This window comes from Sorex fumeus, unplaced genomic scaffold (assembly GCF_029834395.1).
Source record: "Sorex fumeus unplaced genomic scaffold, SorFum_2.1 ptg000125l, whole genome shotgun sequence".
Classification (NCBI taxonomy): domain Eukaryota; kingdom Metazoa; phylum Chordata; class Mammalia; order Eulipotyphla; family Soricidae; genus Sorex; species Sorex fumeus.
The window spans coordinates 1566789-1581178 of record NW_026606182.1 but is presented as its reverse complement, the minus strand read 5'-3'; the positions used below and the strand labels follow the sequence as shown (position 1 = coordinate 1581178).

At 54.6% G+C, this 14390-nt stretch overlaps 1 protein-coding gene across 1 annotated transcript in view; it reads left to right on the top strand.

The window, feature by feature from the left end:
- The window catches only part of CACNG2 (calcium voltage-gated channel auxiliary subunit gamma 2), a 141976-nt gene that overhangs the window by 111972 nt on the left and 15614 nt on the right, over nt 1-14390 (top strand). The window contains exon 2 of the mRNA XM_056137506.1: nt 9715-9798. Coding sequence (XP_055993481.1) covers nt 9715-9798 — 84 coding nt within the window. The remainder of the gene's footprint in view (nt 1-9714; nt 9799-14390) is intronic.

Below are 14390 nucleotides of genomic sequence, written 5' to 3'. Positions count from 1 at the left end.
GCAGCACTGTTCTGGTGACCCAACTCTGCTCCGAGGGACCTTCTCTGTGCCCCCTGTGTCAGCATATCCTAGAAAAATCCCTTCTCGGGGATTGGAGCGATAGCACAGCGGGAAGGGCGTTTGCCTTGCACGTGGCCGACCTGGGTTTGAGTCCCAGGATCCCATATGGTCCCCCGAGCACCACCAGGAGTAATTTTTGAGTGCATGAGCCAGGAGTAACCCCTGTGCATCACCAAAAAAAAAAAATAAAACTTCTCAGTCCTCCCCCCTCACCCCTCCCCGGGTGCCCCAATGCACGGACACTCCCTCCCATGACCACCTTCACCCAGCTGACTCCTTCTCCACCCTCCATGCGACCATTATCAGCACCACACACCTCTGGGTCCCCACCCCCACCCCGCCATGGGATGAGATCCCAGACACGCTTTGCTTTGTCACAACACACTTATCTGCTACCCCCCAACAGCTGCTCGTCTCCCCTCCCACCATAGTCTGTTCCATGGGATCCAGAGGCAGCAAAGGCGGTGGGGGCGGGGGGGGGGGGCGGGGAGGTTTTTCTCTATGTCATCGGCAAGTGGCACCAGGGAGGCATGGTAGACATAAATGTCAGGTGCAGGACTGTGCTCAAGGAAGGCCAGGCCCATCCTTCCAGTAGAGTAGGTGAGACATTGCATCCAAGTGAATATGATGTTCTCTGGCCCTCTGGGTGGACCAGAAGAACTGGGCATGGACGGGGCTCAGCTTAAATCTCTCTCCTCCCATTACCCCAGGCCTGGCACCATCATCTCAGCCAACAGTCTTGACCTTGAAGAGAGAACTGGGGCCGGAGCGATAGCACCGCGGGGAGGGCGTTTGACTTGCACACAGCCAACCCGGGTTCAATCCCCAGCATCCCATATGGTCCCATAAGCACCGCCAGAAGGAATTCCTGAGCGCAGAGCCAGGAGTAAGTGCTGAGCACCACTGGGTGTGACCCAAACACTGAACAAACAAACACTGTCCTCCCGCTGTTCATCGATTTGCTCGAGCGGGCCCAGTAACGTCTCCATTTTTTGAGACTTGTTGTTACTGTGTTTGGCATATCGAATACATCTTGGGTAGCAGGCTTTGCCGTGCAGGCAAGATACTCTCGGTAGCTTGCCAGGCTCTCTGAGAGGGGCAGAGGAATCGAATTCGGCTAGGCTGGGCTGGCTGCGTGCAAGGCAAACGCCCTACCGCTGTGCTATCGTCCCAGCCCCCAAAAAAAGAAAAAAAAATAAAGAGGAGAGAGGCCAAGAATGAAGCCCACAGAGTAGGAAATCGGAAAACAGTGCGTGTGAGCCCAGACTGCTGAGCACCTGGACCCAACCACACCTGAAGCAGCTCCACCCCTGGTGTAATGAGTATTGAAAAATGAGATCACCTGGCTCCTGGCTTCTCCGAACACCCGTTCCCAGGAGGCAGCTGGTCCCCTTCTCCCTGACTTCACTGCACATGAGGCCATCTGTGTGCAGGAGCCCCTGGGTGCTTCCGGCCACACTGGACAGTCGCATCAGAGACCCATCGGCGTCTGAGACAGGGCCCCTCATCCCCGCCTCACAACAGGTCACCTTCCCGGCTCTGTTCGCCCCCTAATCTTACCTCCTCTCCATCCTCCCAAGTCACCCAGTCCTGGCTCCGGGCCCCCCTGGAATCCTGGCAGATGTGACAGTCCTAGCCCTGCCTGACAGCCCAGTCCCCCGCCGGACCCACCGAGGGCAAAGCAGGCAGGGGGAAGGGAGGCTCTGTGGCTGGGTCCCCCACTTCTCCCCCTGCTAGGATGAGTTGTGAGGAGAGCACTGCGCCTCAGTCCTACCAGTCTGTTCCTGTACCCTCCCCCTCCCCTGCACTCCCTCTGAGGTGTCTGGGTTGTTTGGTCTGGTTTGGAGGCACACCCAGCAGTGCTCGGGGATTACTCCGGGTTCTGTGCTCATGAGTCACTCCTGTGGTGCTCAGGGGACCACATGGGATCAAACCTGGGTCAACTGGGCCACGGCAAGGCCCTCCCCATTGTGCTGTCTCCTCTCTCTCTCTCCCTCTCTCACTCTCTCTCTGTCTCTTTCTCTCCCCCTCTCTCTGTGTCTCTGTCTCTGTCTCTGTCTCTTTCTCTCCCCCTCTCTCTGTGTCTCTGTCTCTGTCTCTGTCTCTTTCTCTCTCCCTCTCTCTGTCTCTCTGTCTCTGTCTCTGTCTCTGTCTCTCTGTCTCTGTCTCTTTCTCTCTCCCTCTCTCTGTCTCTCTGTCTCTGTCTCTCTCTCCCTCTCTCTCGCTCCCTCTCTCTGTCTGTCTCTCTCTCTCTCCCTCTCTCTCGCTCCCTCTCTCTGTCTCTGTCTCTCTCTCATTTCTACCCCCTTCCCCTTCCCTCCACCCCCACCTCCCACCCCAGCAAGTACCACTGCAGCCTCCAAGGGCCAGGGAGAGGGGGAGGGGCACTTTTCCTAAAAGACATTCTCCAGGGATGTCTTTGTGCGGAGGCAATCCTGTGCTCCCGGAGAGGAGCTGACCCCAACTCTAACAGGGGCATGACGGCGCGTGGGGTGGGAGCGTGGTCCAGACCGGGCATGGTGGGGAGGTTGTGGGAGCCTCATCACGGGAAGTTCACCGCTGATTTCTCACCGCCAGCCCCAGCAGCTCCGGGCAGGATCATTTGATGAATCACGGGCTCTGCAGCTTCTCCCTCAGTAAGCACTTTCGGGGCATAGACGTGATGGATATAGGAAATAAAAGAGAGCGCGCACTTCTGTCTTCCAGTTTAATTTGTGAGATCGCTGGGGTTGCTGCGAACTTGGAATCTCCTTCCTCATTTGCAACCTTTTTATTACGATTATTATTATTTGGGGCTTGTGGTGGTCAGGGCTCACTCCTGGCTCTGTGCTCCAGAAACCACATAGGGTGCTGGGAATTAAACCTGGTGGGGCTGGAGCGATAGTACAGTGGGGAGGGCATTTGCCTTGCACGTGACTGACCCGGGTTCAATTTCCGGCATCCCATAGGGTCCCCCGAGCACCACCAGGAGTAATTCCTGAGCGCAGAGCCAGGAGGAACCCCTGAGCATCACCGGTGTGAACAAAAAAGATTTTAAAAAATTAATTTAAAGGGGCTGGAGCAATAGTACAGCAGGTAGGGTATTTGCCTTGCACACGGCCGACCCGGGTTCAATTCCCAGCATCCCATAGGGTCCCCTGAGCACCGCCAGAAGTAATTCCTGAGTGCAAATCCAGGAGTAACCCTCATGCATTGCCGGGTGTGACCGAAAAAGCAAAAAATGAATTTAAAATTTTTTTAAAAAGGTAAAAAAAAAAAAAGGTAAAAGGCCCTCCCGTTGATCGTCGATTTGCTCGAGCAGGCCCAGTAACGTCTCCATTGGAGACTTTGTTGTTACTGTGTCTGGCATATCGAATACTCTCGGTAGCTTGCCGGGCTCTCCGAGAGGGGTGGAGGAATCGAACTCGGGTCGGCCATGTTGGCCGCTTGTAAGGCAAACACCCTACCGCTGTGCTATCACTCCAGCCTAAAAAAAAAAAAAAAAAAAAAAAAAAAAAAAAAAGGTAAAGGCCCTCCCGTTGATCGTCGATTTGCTCGAGCGGGCCCAGTAACGTCTCCATTGGAGACCTTGTTGTTACTGTGTCTGGCATATCGAATACTCTCGGTAGCTTGCCGGGCTCTCCGAGAGGGGCGGAGGAATCGAACTCGGGTCGGCCATGTTGGCCGCTTGTAAGGCGAACGAAATTTTAAAAAATACCTGGGTGGGCTGCCCGTGTGGCAAGCACCTTGCCCACAGTCCAATCTTTTCAGTCGCTCCATTTTGTAGCCTTGATCTGGACGAGTCTTCCTGCCCTGCCCTTCCCGCTCACTCCCGTAACCCCCCTGCCCTCTCCTCCGCTGCTCTCCAAATTCTTTAATCCCCACCCGAGGCTCCCATTACATCATTCCATCCCTTGGCTTAACATTCCAGGCATCAGATAATCATCCTCACACTCCCCCTCCCCCACACTCCAAGCCCCCAGCGAGCTGGGCCCGGAGATGCCCAGATGGAAGCAAAATGAGCTGCAGAAGATCTTCCAGAAAGACACAGTTCCCCTTCACTCTGGTGAAGAGAGCTCTCTCTCCCCGCCTCTCTCCCAAGACCTGCAGCCCTGCCTTCTAGCTCAGTGAGCTGTAGCACGTGCTCTGCATGCAGGAAGCCAGGGTTCCCTCGTCAACACTGCACAGTGCCCCAACCACTGCACAGTTGTGGCCTCAAGACAGAAAAAGAAAAAAAAGACTGTTCTAGGCCTCCATTTACCATCACTCATGCCCTAACATCTGTCCCCAGTGCAACTGTCCGGGGACAGTACACACCATCTTGGCACCTTGCAAGGGGATCAAGGCTGTTGAACCAAAGATGAGGGTGAGGTATTTCCAGCAGCCAGGCTGGCATGTGCAAAGGTCCTGTGGTAGCATGGTACGTGAGAGGAAGAGGGCGGGGCTGCTGTGTGCTTTAGAGGAAGGTGTAGGTGGTGGGACCAGACAGTAGTTGGAGCTGGGCTAGAGGCATGGGAAGCTACTACGGTATGCAGCAGGGGGGAGGCCTGCTCAGATGCTCATCTGCAAAGGATGGTGTTGATTCCATGGTGATTTCTGTGTGCAGAGGGATGAGAGTCGGTGGGGAAGACAGCACAGGGACCCGGGAGGGGCGTGAGGGCTGAGGGTGAGAAATGGACCCGTTTGAAAGCTATGGGGAGCAGGAAGCCATGAGGGGACAGACTCTGGAGTGAGGAAGATGGGGGTATCAGGGCTAATGACCAGGCTTGGGCTTGCCGGGGGACATCGCTGAGTTGGCTGGAGGGCAGAGTCAGGAGCCAAGCTCGGAGCATTCAGGGCAAATGGCTCCTTTTAAGCACCCGCCGCTGGGACTGGAGGGACAGCACAGTGCAGAGGGTGTTTGTCTAGCCTGCAGCCAACACGGGTTCAGTCTTCAGCACCCCATCCGAGCATCGCCAGGAGTGAGCCCCAAGCGCAGAGCCTGGAGTAAGCCCTGAACATCACTGAGTGGGGCTCAAAAAATGGTAATGCAGGGGCTGGAGCGATTTGCACAGCAGGTAGAGCATTTGCCTTGCATGCGGCCGACCCAGGTTCGATTCCCAGCATCCCATAGGGTCCCCTGAGCACTGCCAGGGGTAATTCCTGAGTGCAGAGCCAGGAGGAACTCCTGTGCATAGCCGAGTATGACCCAAAAAGAAAAAAAAATTTAATTTAAATAATTATTGAATGTGATCAGTGTAGAGAGAGAGTAATGTGGAAATCATCTGCCCCACAGGTAGGGGAAGGGTGTGGGATGGGGGTATACTGGGATTTTTGGTGGTGGAGAATGGGCACTGGTGAAGGTACGGGTGTTTCATTGTATAACCGAGACTTAAACCCGAAAGCTTTGTAACTGCTCTCACGGTGATTCAATAAATAAAATTGTAAAAAGTGAAAAAAACAAGTAAGGTGGAGTTCATGCCCAATTCAATCAGCTAATCAGTTGGCTGAATAAATAACAGTACTCCTACATAAAAAAAATTTTAAATAGTAATAATAATAATAAATGAATAAGCAAAACGCCACCATGAGTGGGAGAGATAATACAGTAATACAGCAGGCGAGGTGCTTGCCTCGCATGTGGCTGGTCCGAGTAAGATCCCCGGCACTGCCTGGCATGATCCCTGAGCACAGAGCCAAGAGTAAACCCAAACACCACCAGGTAGAGCCCAAATCTCTCCCCACCTCCCCCACACCCACACACACAAAAAAATCCCACCAGGAACAGGTTAGACGCCAGGTCTGGGACAACAGGGCTCAGGCTGCTGAGGATTTCAGGGACGTCTGAGGGGCTCCAGGTATGACGGGACCCAGAGTACCAGGAGCACTGGCACTGAGGAGTACCACGCTCCCCCAGCCTGAAGCCCGGGGTCCCTGGGAAGGAAGGTGCAGAGACACCCCCTGAAAGCCCTTGGTTGGGGTTCGAGCTGTGTCCCCAAATGTCACCTCGCTTCCCTCCCCACCCCACCCCCGTCCCTGTCCCCGCCTCCTGCATGGTTTCTCGGAAAGGCTTCGAGTGGGCGCTGACGAAATATTTGTCAGGCTGAACGGGGAGAAGAAAACGATCGTGCTCGGGAAAAGGGCTGTTCAAATACTCCGATTTGTAATTTGAACAATCGGGCGGATATTTTATCCACTTAGCAGCTGGTGCGAAGGCTCTTCACGGGCCGGAAGGGCGCATGGGGAGAAGGGGGCCATACCGCGGGCAGAAGAGGGAAGGGAACACGCACCCCCAGTTCCTGCCAGCCTCCCCCATGGATGCCTAGATTCCAAGGGGCACTGGAGGAGCAGGAGGCTGCAGGTTGGGGGTGGGGAGTGAGAAGGGGGGTTACTGCACCGGGTCCCCGGAGGAGTCTGGGCCCCCGTGGAAACAGTTTCAGGGGCGATGCTTTGCTCTTGAACCCTGACCAAAGATTTGAGACGTTCAGACTCTGAGAAACTGTATTCCTTATGGAAGTCTGGAAAGGAACTGTGAGTGGACGGGAAGGGGGATGATCAGACACCTCTGGAGTAGGTAGCACTGTCTTCCCATTGTTCATCGAGTTGCTCAAGCAGGCACCAGTACCGTCTCCGTTGTGAGACTTGTTGTTACTGTTTGGGGCATACCAACACGCCACGGGGAGCTTGCCAGGATCTGGCATGCTCTGGGCGGGATACTCTCGGTAGGAGCTCCGAGAGGGATGGAGGAATTGAACCCGGGTCGGCCGCGTGCAAGGCAAACGCCCTACCCGCTGTGCTGTCGTTCCAGCCCCTGGAGTAGATGATCCATGACAATAGCTGGCGATACCCGGAACCCTAATCGTCACGGGAGCCCACCTGTGACCTGCGCGTTCAGGGACCTGCGGGTCTGTGGAATAGCTTCACGGTCCCTAAAGACCCTCTTGGTACCTAAGACAGCGCCTGGGGACTGTGGCAGCTCACTTTCTAGAAGAAAAGGAGCAGCTCACATGTGCTCAGGACCGTATTAACAGGGTGATAGCAGAAGCGATCCCGGCCAATCCCCAAAGAAATGTGACAGCAGTTGGGGGGGCGGAGCAAACTGCTGTGTTCCGGTCCCCCTCCCCCCCACCCCGCCTGGACACAGGGACTCAAATCACTCCTGTCTCAGCCCCAATATGTGCCTGTGCTGTCCAGCCCGCGGCCCGTGGAGAACGCCTAAGTCTCCACTTTCAGAGGAGGAGACCCAGGCGGGGGTGCGTTTGTCCAGAGGAAGGGGCAGTGGGCGGAACAAACAGGCCCAGAGTCTCGGTGAGGGTGGGGCGAACTTTGGGGCCCTGGATTCTGCCCTCGGCTCTGATGTGGAGCGAGTCGGATGCTTGGTGGTAGGGCTTCTCTCTCTTTCTCCTCTTTCTGCCTCTCTCTGTCTTTCTCTTCCTTTCTCTTTTTCTTTTTTTTTCTTTTTGGGTCACCCCTGGTGACGCTCAGGGGTTCCTCCTGGCTCTGCACTCAGGAATTACTCCTGGTGGTGCTCGGGGGACCCTATGCGATGCTGGGAATCAAACCCGGGTCGGCCGCGTGCAAGGCAAACACCCTCCCCGCTGTGCTATCACTCCAGCCCCATCTCTCTCCCTCTTTTTTTCGCTCTTGTTTTTGATTTTTGGGCCACACCAGGAGATGCTCAGGGATTACTCCTGGCTCTGTGGAGGACCATACGCGGTGCTGGGGATTGAACCCGGGTGTGCCACATGCAAGGCAAGTGCATTACTCACTGTACTGTTGCTCCAGGCCCACTTTTTTCCTCTTTCTTCTTCTCTGTTCTTTTTTTCTCTCTCTTTCTTTCTTCCTTCCTGTTTTTTTTCTGTTTCTCTTCCTTTCTTTTTTACTTTTTTACTTCCTCTCTTTTTTCTTTCTTCCTTTTTCTTTCTCTGTTTTTCAATTCTTTCTTTTGCCCTCTCTCCTCTCTTTTCTTTCTTTCATCCTTCCTTTCTTTCTCTCTTTCTTCCTTCCTCTCTTTTGTTTTTGGACCACACCCAGCAGGGCTCAGGGCTTACTCCTGACTCTGTGCTCACGGATCATTCCTGGTGGGGCTCAGAGACCATATGTGATGCCAGGGACCAAACCCAAGTTGGTCGTATACAAGACAAGGGTCTTAACACCTGTACTATCTCTCTGGCCCAATTTCGGTTTGGAAGTGGGCTGGGGGCAGGTGACTCCCAAGCAGTGCTCAGGAAGACCAGGAGTCCCTGCCAGCAACTCTGGGCCACTAGGGTGTATAGATCAATGAAAGAGCCCACACATGGGGTGCTGCTCAGGCCCTGCAGTGCTGGGGAGGCCCAGGTCCCCAGTAGTGCTGGGGGCCTCCAGTGCTCCACCCAGAAATGCTTGGGAATTGTGTATTGCCAGGAATCGAACCCAGGCCCAGTGCACGCTAGAAACACACCATAACTGCTGAACTGACTCCAGGCCTCTGGACAAGGCACCAAAGCTAGCCCGACCTTCTCAGCCAGCAAGAATATCAAACCAAATGGCTTTTCTTTGGGGGCCAGATTTATAGTTCAATGGGTAGGGCACTTTCTTGACTTGCACCCAGTTAACACAGGTTTGATCCCCGGCACCCCATATGGTCCCCCAAGCCCCACCAGGAATGATCCCTGAGCACTGTAAGAACAAAAAAAAAACCCACTCCCCTAAAAAACAAAGCACTGTAGCACTGTCCTCCCATTGCTCATCGATTTGCTCTCAGTAACGTCTCCATTGTGAAACTTGTTGTTACTGTGTTTGGCATATCGAATACGTCACGGGGTGCTTGCCAGGCTCTGCCGTGCGGGCGAGATACTCTCGGTAGCTTGCCGGGCTCTCTGAGAGGGGCAGAGGAATCGAACCCGAGTCAGCCGTGCCGGCCCCTGCAAGGCAAATGCCCTACCGCTGTGTGATAGCACAGCGGATAAGGCGTTTGCCTTGCACGCAGCCGACACGGCCGACCTGGGTTTAATTCTTCCGCCCCACTCAGAGAGTCCGCCAAGCTACCCCCAAAACAAAACAAACAAAAAAGGCTTTTGCTTAGTGCCCTGATTCCTTCCTGTGGGAATAACACATGCTTCTTCCTTCATGCGCCTCAGTTTCTCTAGCTGTGCAATGGGGGTGGTGCGGTCCCTCTTGCAGGCCAAAAGGAGTCGAGTTCAAGGGTCTGGCTGAGGCTTCAGCCCCGAGGGGGCTCTCGGAGCACTGGAGGACTGGGGAGCAGGAAGGGAGCGTTTTCACCAGCTCCCCCACCGGTTTGGGGGCTTGTCTGCCCCTTTCACTCCGGGCTCAGCCTTCTCTGGACTGTGATTGAATTCCTCGCCTGAGTAAGGCGCAAGCTGACCCCCAGCTGGTCAGGCTGGGGGACCCAGAGGTGGGCCGGGCACCCTGACCGTATTCTGCAGCCCTCTGGGTGCAGTCCAGCTCGGAGCCTGACCTCGGTTCTACCTGCCATATCTGAGCCTCCGGAACAGGGGGGACGAAAGACAGGGGGGGTGGTGACAGGGGGTATTTGACGCCCAAAGCCTCCGTTCAGGGGCCGTTTTCGGACTCACCAGGCAGGTGTCCGACAGCCAAGACCTGCAGGGTGTCGGGAGCCCTGGGCACAAACTGGTGGGCACCGAGCTCCCCGGGAAACCACCGCGCCTGACTGTTCGCTTTTCCTTTGCTTTTCAGGGAACTTCAAAGGTCTGTGCAAGCAAATCGATCATTTCCCAGAGGACGCAGACTACGAAGCTGACACGGCAGAATATTTCCTCCGTGAGTGCCCGCGAATTCTGCTCGTTCTCCCTCTCTGGGTGGGCCAGGCCTTTGCCATCTTCGGCTCCCCGAGGGGCCAAGACTATCTCGTGGTCTCTGCACAGCGGAGGGCGGGGTCAGGCTGAGACAGCCACCTTGCCACCTGTCTGGAGGTCAAACCTTCCCGGGTGCCGCTCCCGGGTGTTCCCCGGCAACACCCTTTCCTCCGCTGCCACCGCCAAATCCCACCAAAAACATCACCACCTCCAGGAAGCCCTCTGAGCTCAGAGCACATTGTGACCCTGCTCTGGACAGACACCAGCCCCTGGCAGTCCTGCCGGCTCTGCTAGGTCAAGGTCTCTCTTTATGCATCATTCTCTTCCCAGCCCCATCCATGTTAAGGGCTTAACTGAAATTGTAAATGGGACTTCCCCACCCCCTTGCCCCACAAGTTGAAGTTAAATCCTGATGTAATAGCTGCAGCCTTAAATCCACCTGAGACACAGTATCAAGAGAAAGCGCTCTGAGGCCCCCAAGAACATTGCTCAAGCGTCAGCAAAAACTAACAGGGTAAAATGTTCCCTGAGAGGAAAAGGGATTTCCAGGAGAGGAGCAAAGGGTCCTTGACTCTTGGGATAGCAAAGCCAGTACATCAAAAAGTACAGAAGGCCCTGGTCCACTCTCTCTCTCTCTCTCTCTCTCTCTCTCTCTCTCTCTCTCTCTCTCTCTCTCTCTCTCTCTCTCCTCTCTCTCTCTCTCTTTCCCCTGTCCTCCCCCTCGCCCTCTGCTCCAAGACCTCCCCCACCCCAGCATCCCACCCTCACCCTTTGCCCCACCTTCCAAGCTGCCCAGTGCGAGCCCCCCCACCCCCACCCCACCCCCAGCTGGCCGGGGCCCCAGCCGTGGCCTCCATGCAGCTTTTCATGGGAAAAGCAGGAGGCGCCCTCTGCTATATGGTTCACCCTGTCTCTTTCCATAATTACTCCTCACATCAAACCCAGCGCTCTGGTCAGCCTGGAATCTGGGTTTCCTTGAAAAAAAAAAAAAAGCCCCGGGAACATGAAGTCAGCCCCGGCGGCTGGGAAGAGAAAGGAAAGGAACAAGATGCAATTTATAGATGTTTCTTTTAAAGGGGGGAAAAATATCTCGCCGCGCACATCATCTCCTTTGATGAATTCCCGCAAGATGCAGCTGTGAAGTGGAATTCCTACCGGGCCATTCTTGCTGCGTTCCCCCATCCCCGTTGCCTGTGTTGGGGGCTCATGGGACAGGCTGGTTTCAGTGCAGAGCCTTTTGTGTGCCAGAGCTCGGGCTCAGGAAGGGGGAGACCAAGATGGGGAGGGAGAGTCGGTCCATGGCCCCAGGGAGAGCCCAGCTCACAGGGAGGACCCCACAGGGCAGAGGCACCGTCTGGAGGTGAGGGAGCAAGCAGAGAGCCAGGCTGAGCCCATCCCCACGGTGGGGTGCATCCCTGGCTGAGCCCAGAGAGGCAGAAATACTCTGTCCCTGCCTCAGGCAGGAGCTTGGTCTAATTCAGCAGCGCCCAAAGCAGCCCCAGGAACCCAGCCGGTGCTCATAAAAACGGTCCACCGAGTGAAGGAAAGACGGGGGAGCTCTTCCGGGGCGAGTCCCACCAGATCTGCCTCTCCCTCCTCCTTAGATTGGAAATTGAAATGCAATTGACAGACGGTTGTGGTGCTCTCAGTAGGTGTCGGACAGAATGATGGGATGTCTGCAGGTACCGAAAGAAAGTCACCTGCTCACAGCACCCCTGGCGACCCCCAACTTTTTCTTGTGATGAGAGCTTGTAAAATGGGCTGATCTCTCCGTTTCCTTCCCTTGGCCGTTGCAGTGACTGGGGAGTGGGGGTAGGGGGGGGTCATACATTTGATTGCAGTACTTGTTTGCACACTTGGTCGCCGAGCGTATGGGGGAGGGGGGAGGAAGGAGGGTGTGGTGTTGGGAATCAGAAAGAGAAGAGAGCACTTGGTGTGTGAGGAGTTGTGGGGATCAAACTTAAGGCCTCCATGCCCTCAAGACATGTACTGCAGCACAAAGGCATCCCTGGGTCCCCAATTCCTTTTTTTATTTATTTTTACTTTATTTTACTTTATTGGGGGGGGGCTGGCCTTGCACGCAGAAGACCCGGGTTCGATTCCTCCATCCCTTTCAGAGAGCCCGGCAAGCTACTGAGAGTATCCCGCCCACATGGCAGAGCCTGGCAAGCTCCCCGTGGCGCGTTTGATATGCCAAACACAGTAACAACAAGTCTTACGATGGAGACGTTACTGGTGCCCGCTCGAGCAAATCCATGAACAACGGGAGGACAGTGCAGTACGGTGCTATTTTTTTTTGCAGGGGGGGACAACTGGCAGTGCTCAAGGACCACCCAGCTCAGCGCTTGGGGGTTCCTCCTGGCAATTCTCAGAGAACCATACAATGTTGGGAGTTAAACCTGGTCCTTCCACATGCCAGGCATGCCCTCAGCCCATTGAGCTCTCTACCTGGCCTTTCTTTCTTTCTTTTTTTTTTTTTTTTTGCTTTTTGGGTCACACCCGGCGATGCTCAGGGGTTACTCCTGGCTCTGCACTCAGGAGTTACTCCTGGCGGTGCTCAGGAGACCATATGGGATGCTGGGAACCGAACCCGGGTTGGCCGCGTGCAAGACAAACGCCCTCCCCGCTGTGCTATCTCTCCAGCCCCTCCTTTCTTATTTTTAAAAGAGAAAAGGGACGGGATGTTTTGTTCATTTGGGTGATGTGGACAAAAGACTTGAACTTGTATTAATAGTACAGGATTCCGAGAGTCCGATTTGAATTCATTTAACCCAACACTATTTTTAAGCATCTGTAAGAACCATCAGCAGGACAGGGGTGGGGGGAGGTGGGGTACCAGATCAAAAGGCTGAAGACCATGCATGTGAGAGGCTTGGTTTCTGCCCAGCCAAGATACTCAGCCTGGAATAGTCCCTGAACAGGATATGGTTCCCCTTCACTCCCAACCCCAGAACCAAAAAAAAAAAAAAAAAAGTCCATTCTGTGAAGGGGCAGCTAGTCTATATATTTTAGGTTTGTGGGTCACCCTATCTCTGTCCATCCACCTTGGAGCAGTCATGAGGCAGGAAGCTGGTGACCGATGGGACACAATGAAACTGACGTCCTGGACCAAAGGAGGCAGCTTGGGGGCACAGTGGTGGTACAGTGGGTAGGGCACTGGCCTCTCACACAGTCAATCCAGGTTCCATCCCCCACACCCCACACGGTCCCCCAAACCCTGCCAGGAGTGACCCCTGAGTGCAGAGGCAGGAGTCAGCCCTGAGAACCATGGGTGTGACCCTGAAACAAACAAAATCAAGCTGCAGATTGTCTTTGATGTTGTCTACTGAGTCCCAATCTAGAACATATTCATTGAGGGTGACAGGTGATCTGTTTGGGGCTGGAGCGATAGCACAGCGGGTAGGCGTTTGCCTTGCGCACGGCGGACCCCGGTTCGATTCCCAGCATCCCATACGGTCCCCCAAGCACCGCCAGGAATAATTCCTGAGTGCAGAGCCCGGAATAACCCCTGTGCATCGCAGAGTGTGACCCAAAAAGCAAAAAAAAGAAAAAAAAATCTGTACAAGTTGAAAGATGTGAACTTGGGGCGGGGCAGAGAGACAACAGGGCCATGACACATTCCGGGGTTGGAATGGGAGTTTGTGAAGCGGGACCATCTCTGGCAGCATAAGAAATCACCTTTAGGGGCTAGAGTGATAGTACAGCGAGTAGGGTATTTGCCTTGCACACATCCGACCCGGGTTTGATTCCCAGCATCCCATATGGTCCCCATGAGCATCACCAGGAGTAATTCTTGAGTGCAGAGCCAGGAGTAACTCCTGTGCATCGCCAGGTGTGACCCAAAAATAAAAAAGCACCTTTACCTGGTTACTTCAGTTGGAAAACTCCTGCATTTTAAATAATAATATTAAATAATAATAAAAATAATTATAGAAAAAAATGGAAGGGAAAAAAGAATCATAAAGTCCTATTGTTCTCTATTAAGCTCTGATTTGGTTGGCTACAGAAGTTAGACAGTAGATAATCATTCTAAAGTCAGGTGCCCACAGGGTGGGCGTGGCTAATGCCGGATATGGGCGGGGCATAGTGGGGGCGTGGTTGTTCATGGGAGTGGGCGTGGCCCGCATCCTGTCTCAGTTGGGTCCTGCCAGGTTCCCTGTAGAGGGGTTGGGGAGTGCTCAGTGCCTGCAAGTTTGCTGAGAGAGGCATGGGAGCTCCCTGGCGCCCAGGGTTCCAGCCACCAGCGCCCATGACGGGAAGGTCTTGTAAGGGTTCAGGAGAAGGTGGCAGGGAAGCTGATCCCAAAGGAGCTGAGGAGCAAACAGCCAGAGCAAAGCCCTGTTGGGCAGGAAGAAGGTGGTTTGGTGGCAGTTCAGAGGGGAGGCTGGTGGTTGAGGCCAGTGTTGTGAACGCTGGTGTTCAAGCCCAGGAGTTTGCGGGAGCGACAGAGAGCCAGAGTGCAGCGGGGCGGGTGTTGCCTTGCATGCGGCTGACCTGGATTCTACCTCCTAATGTTCCCCACGCCCACCAAGAGTGAACAAGGAGAGACGCTGGAGC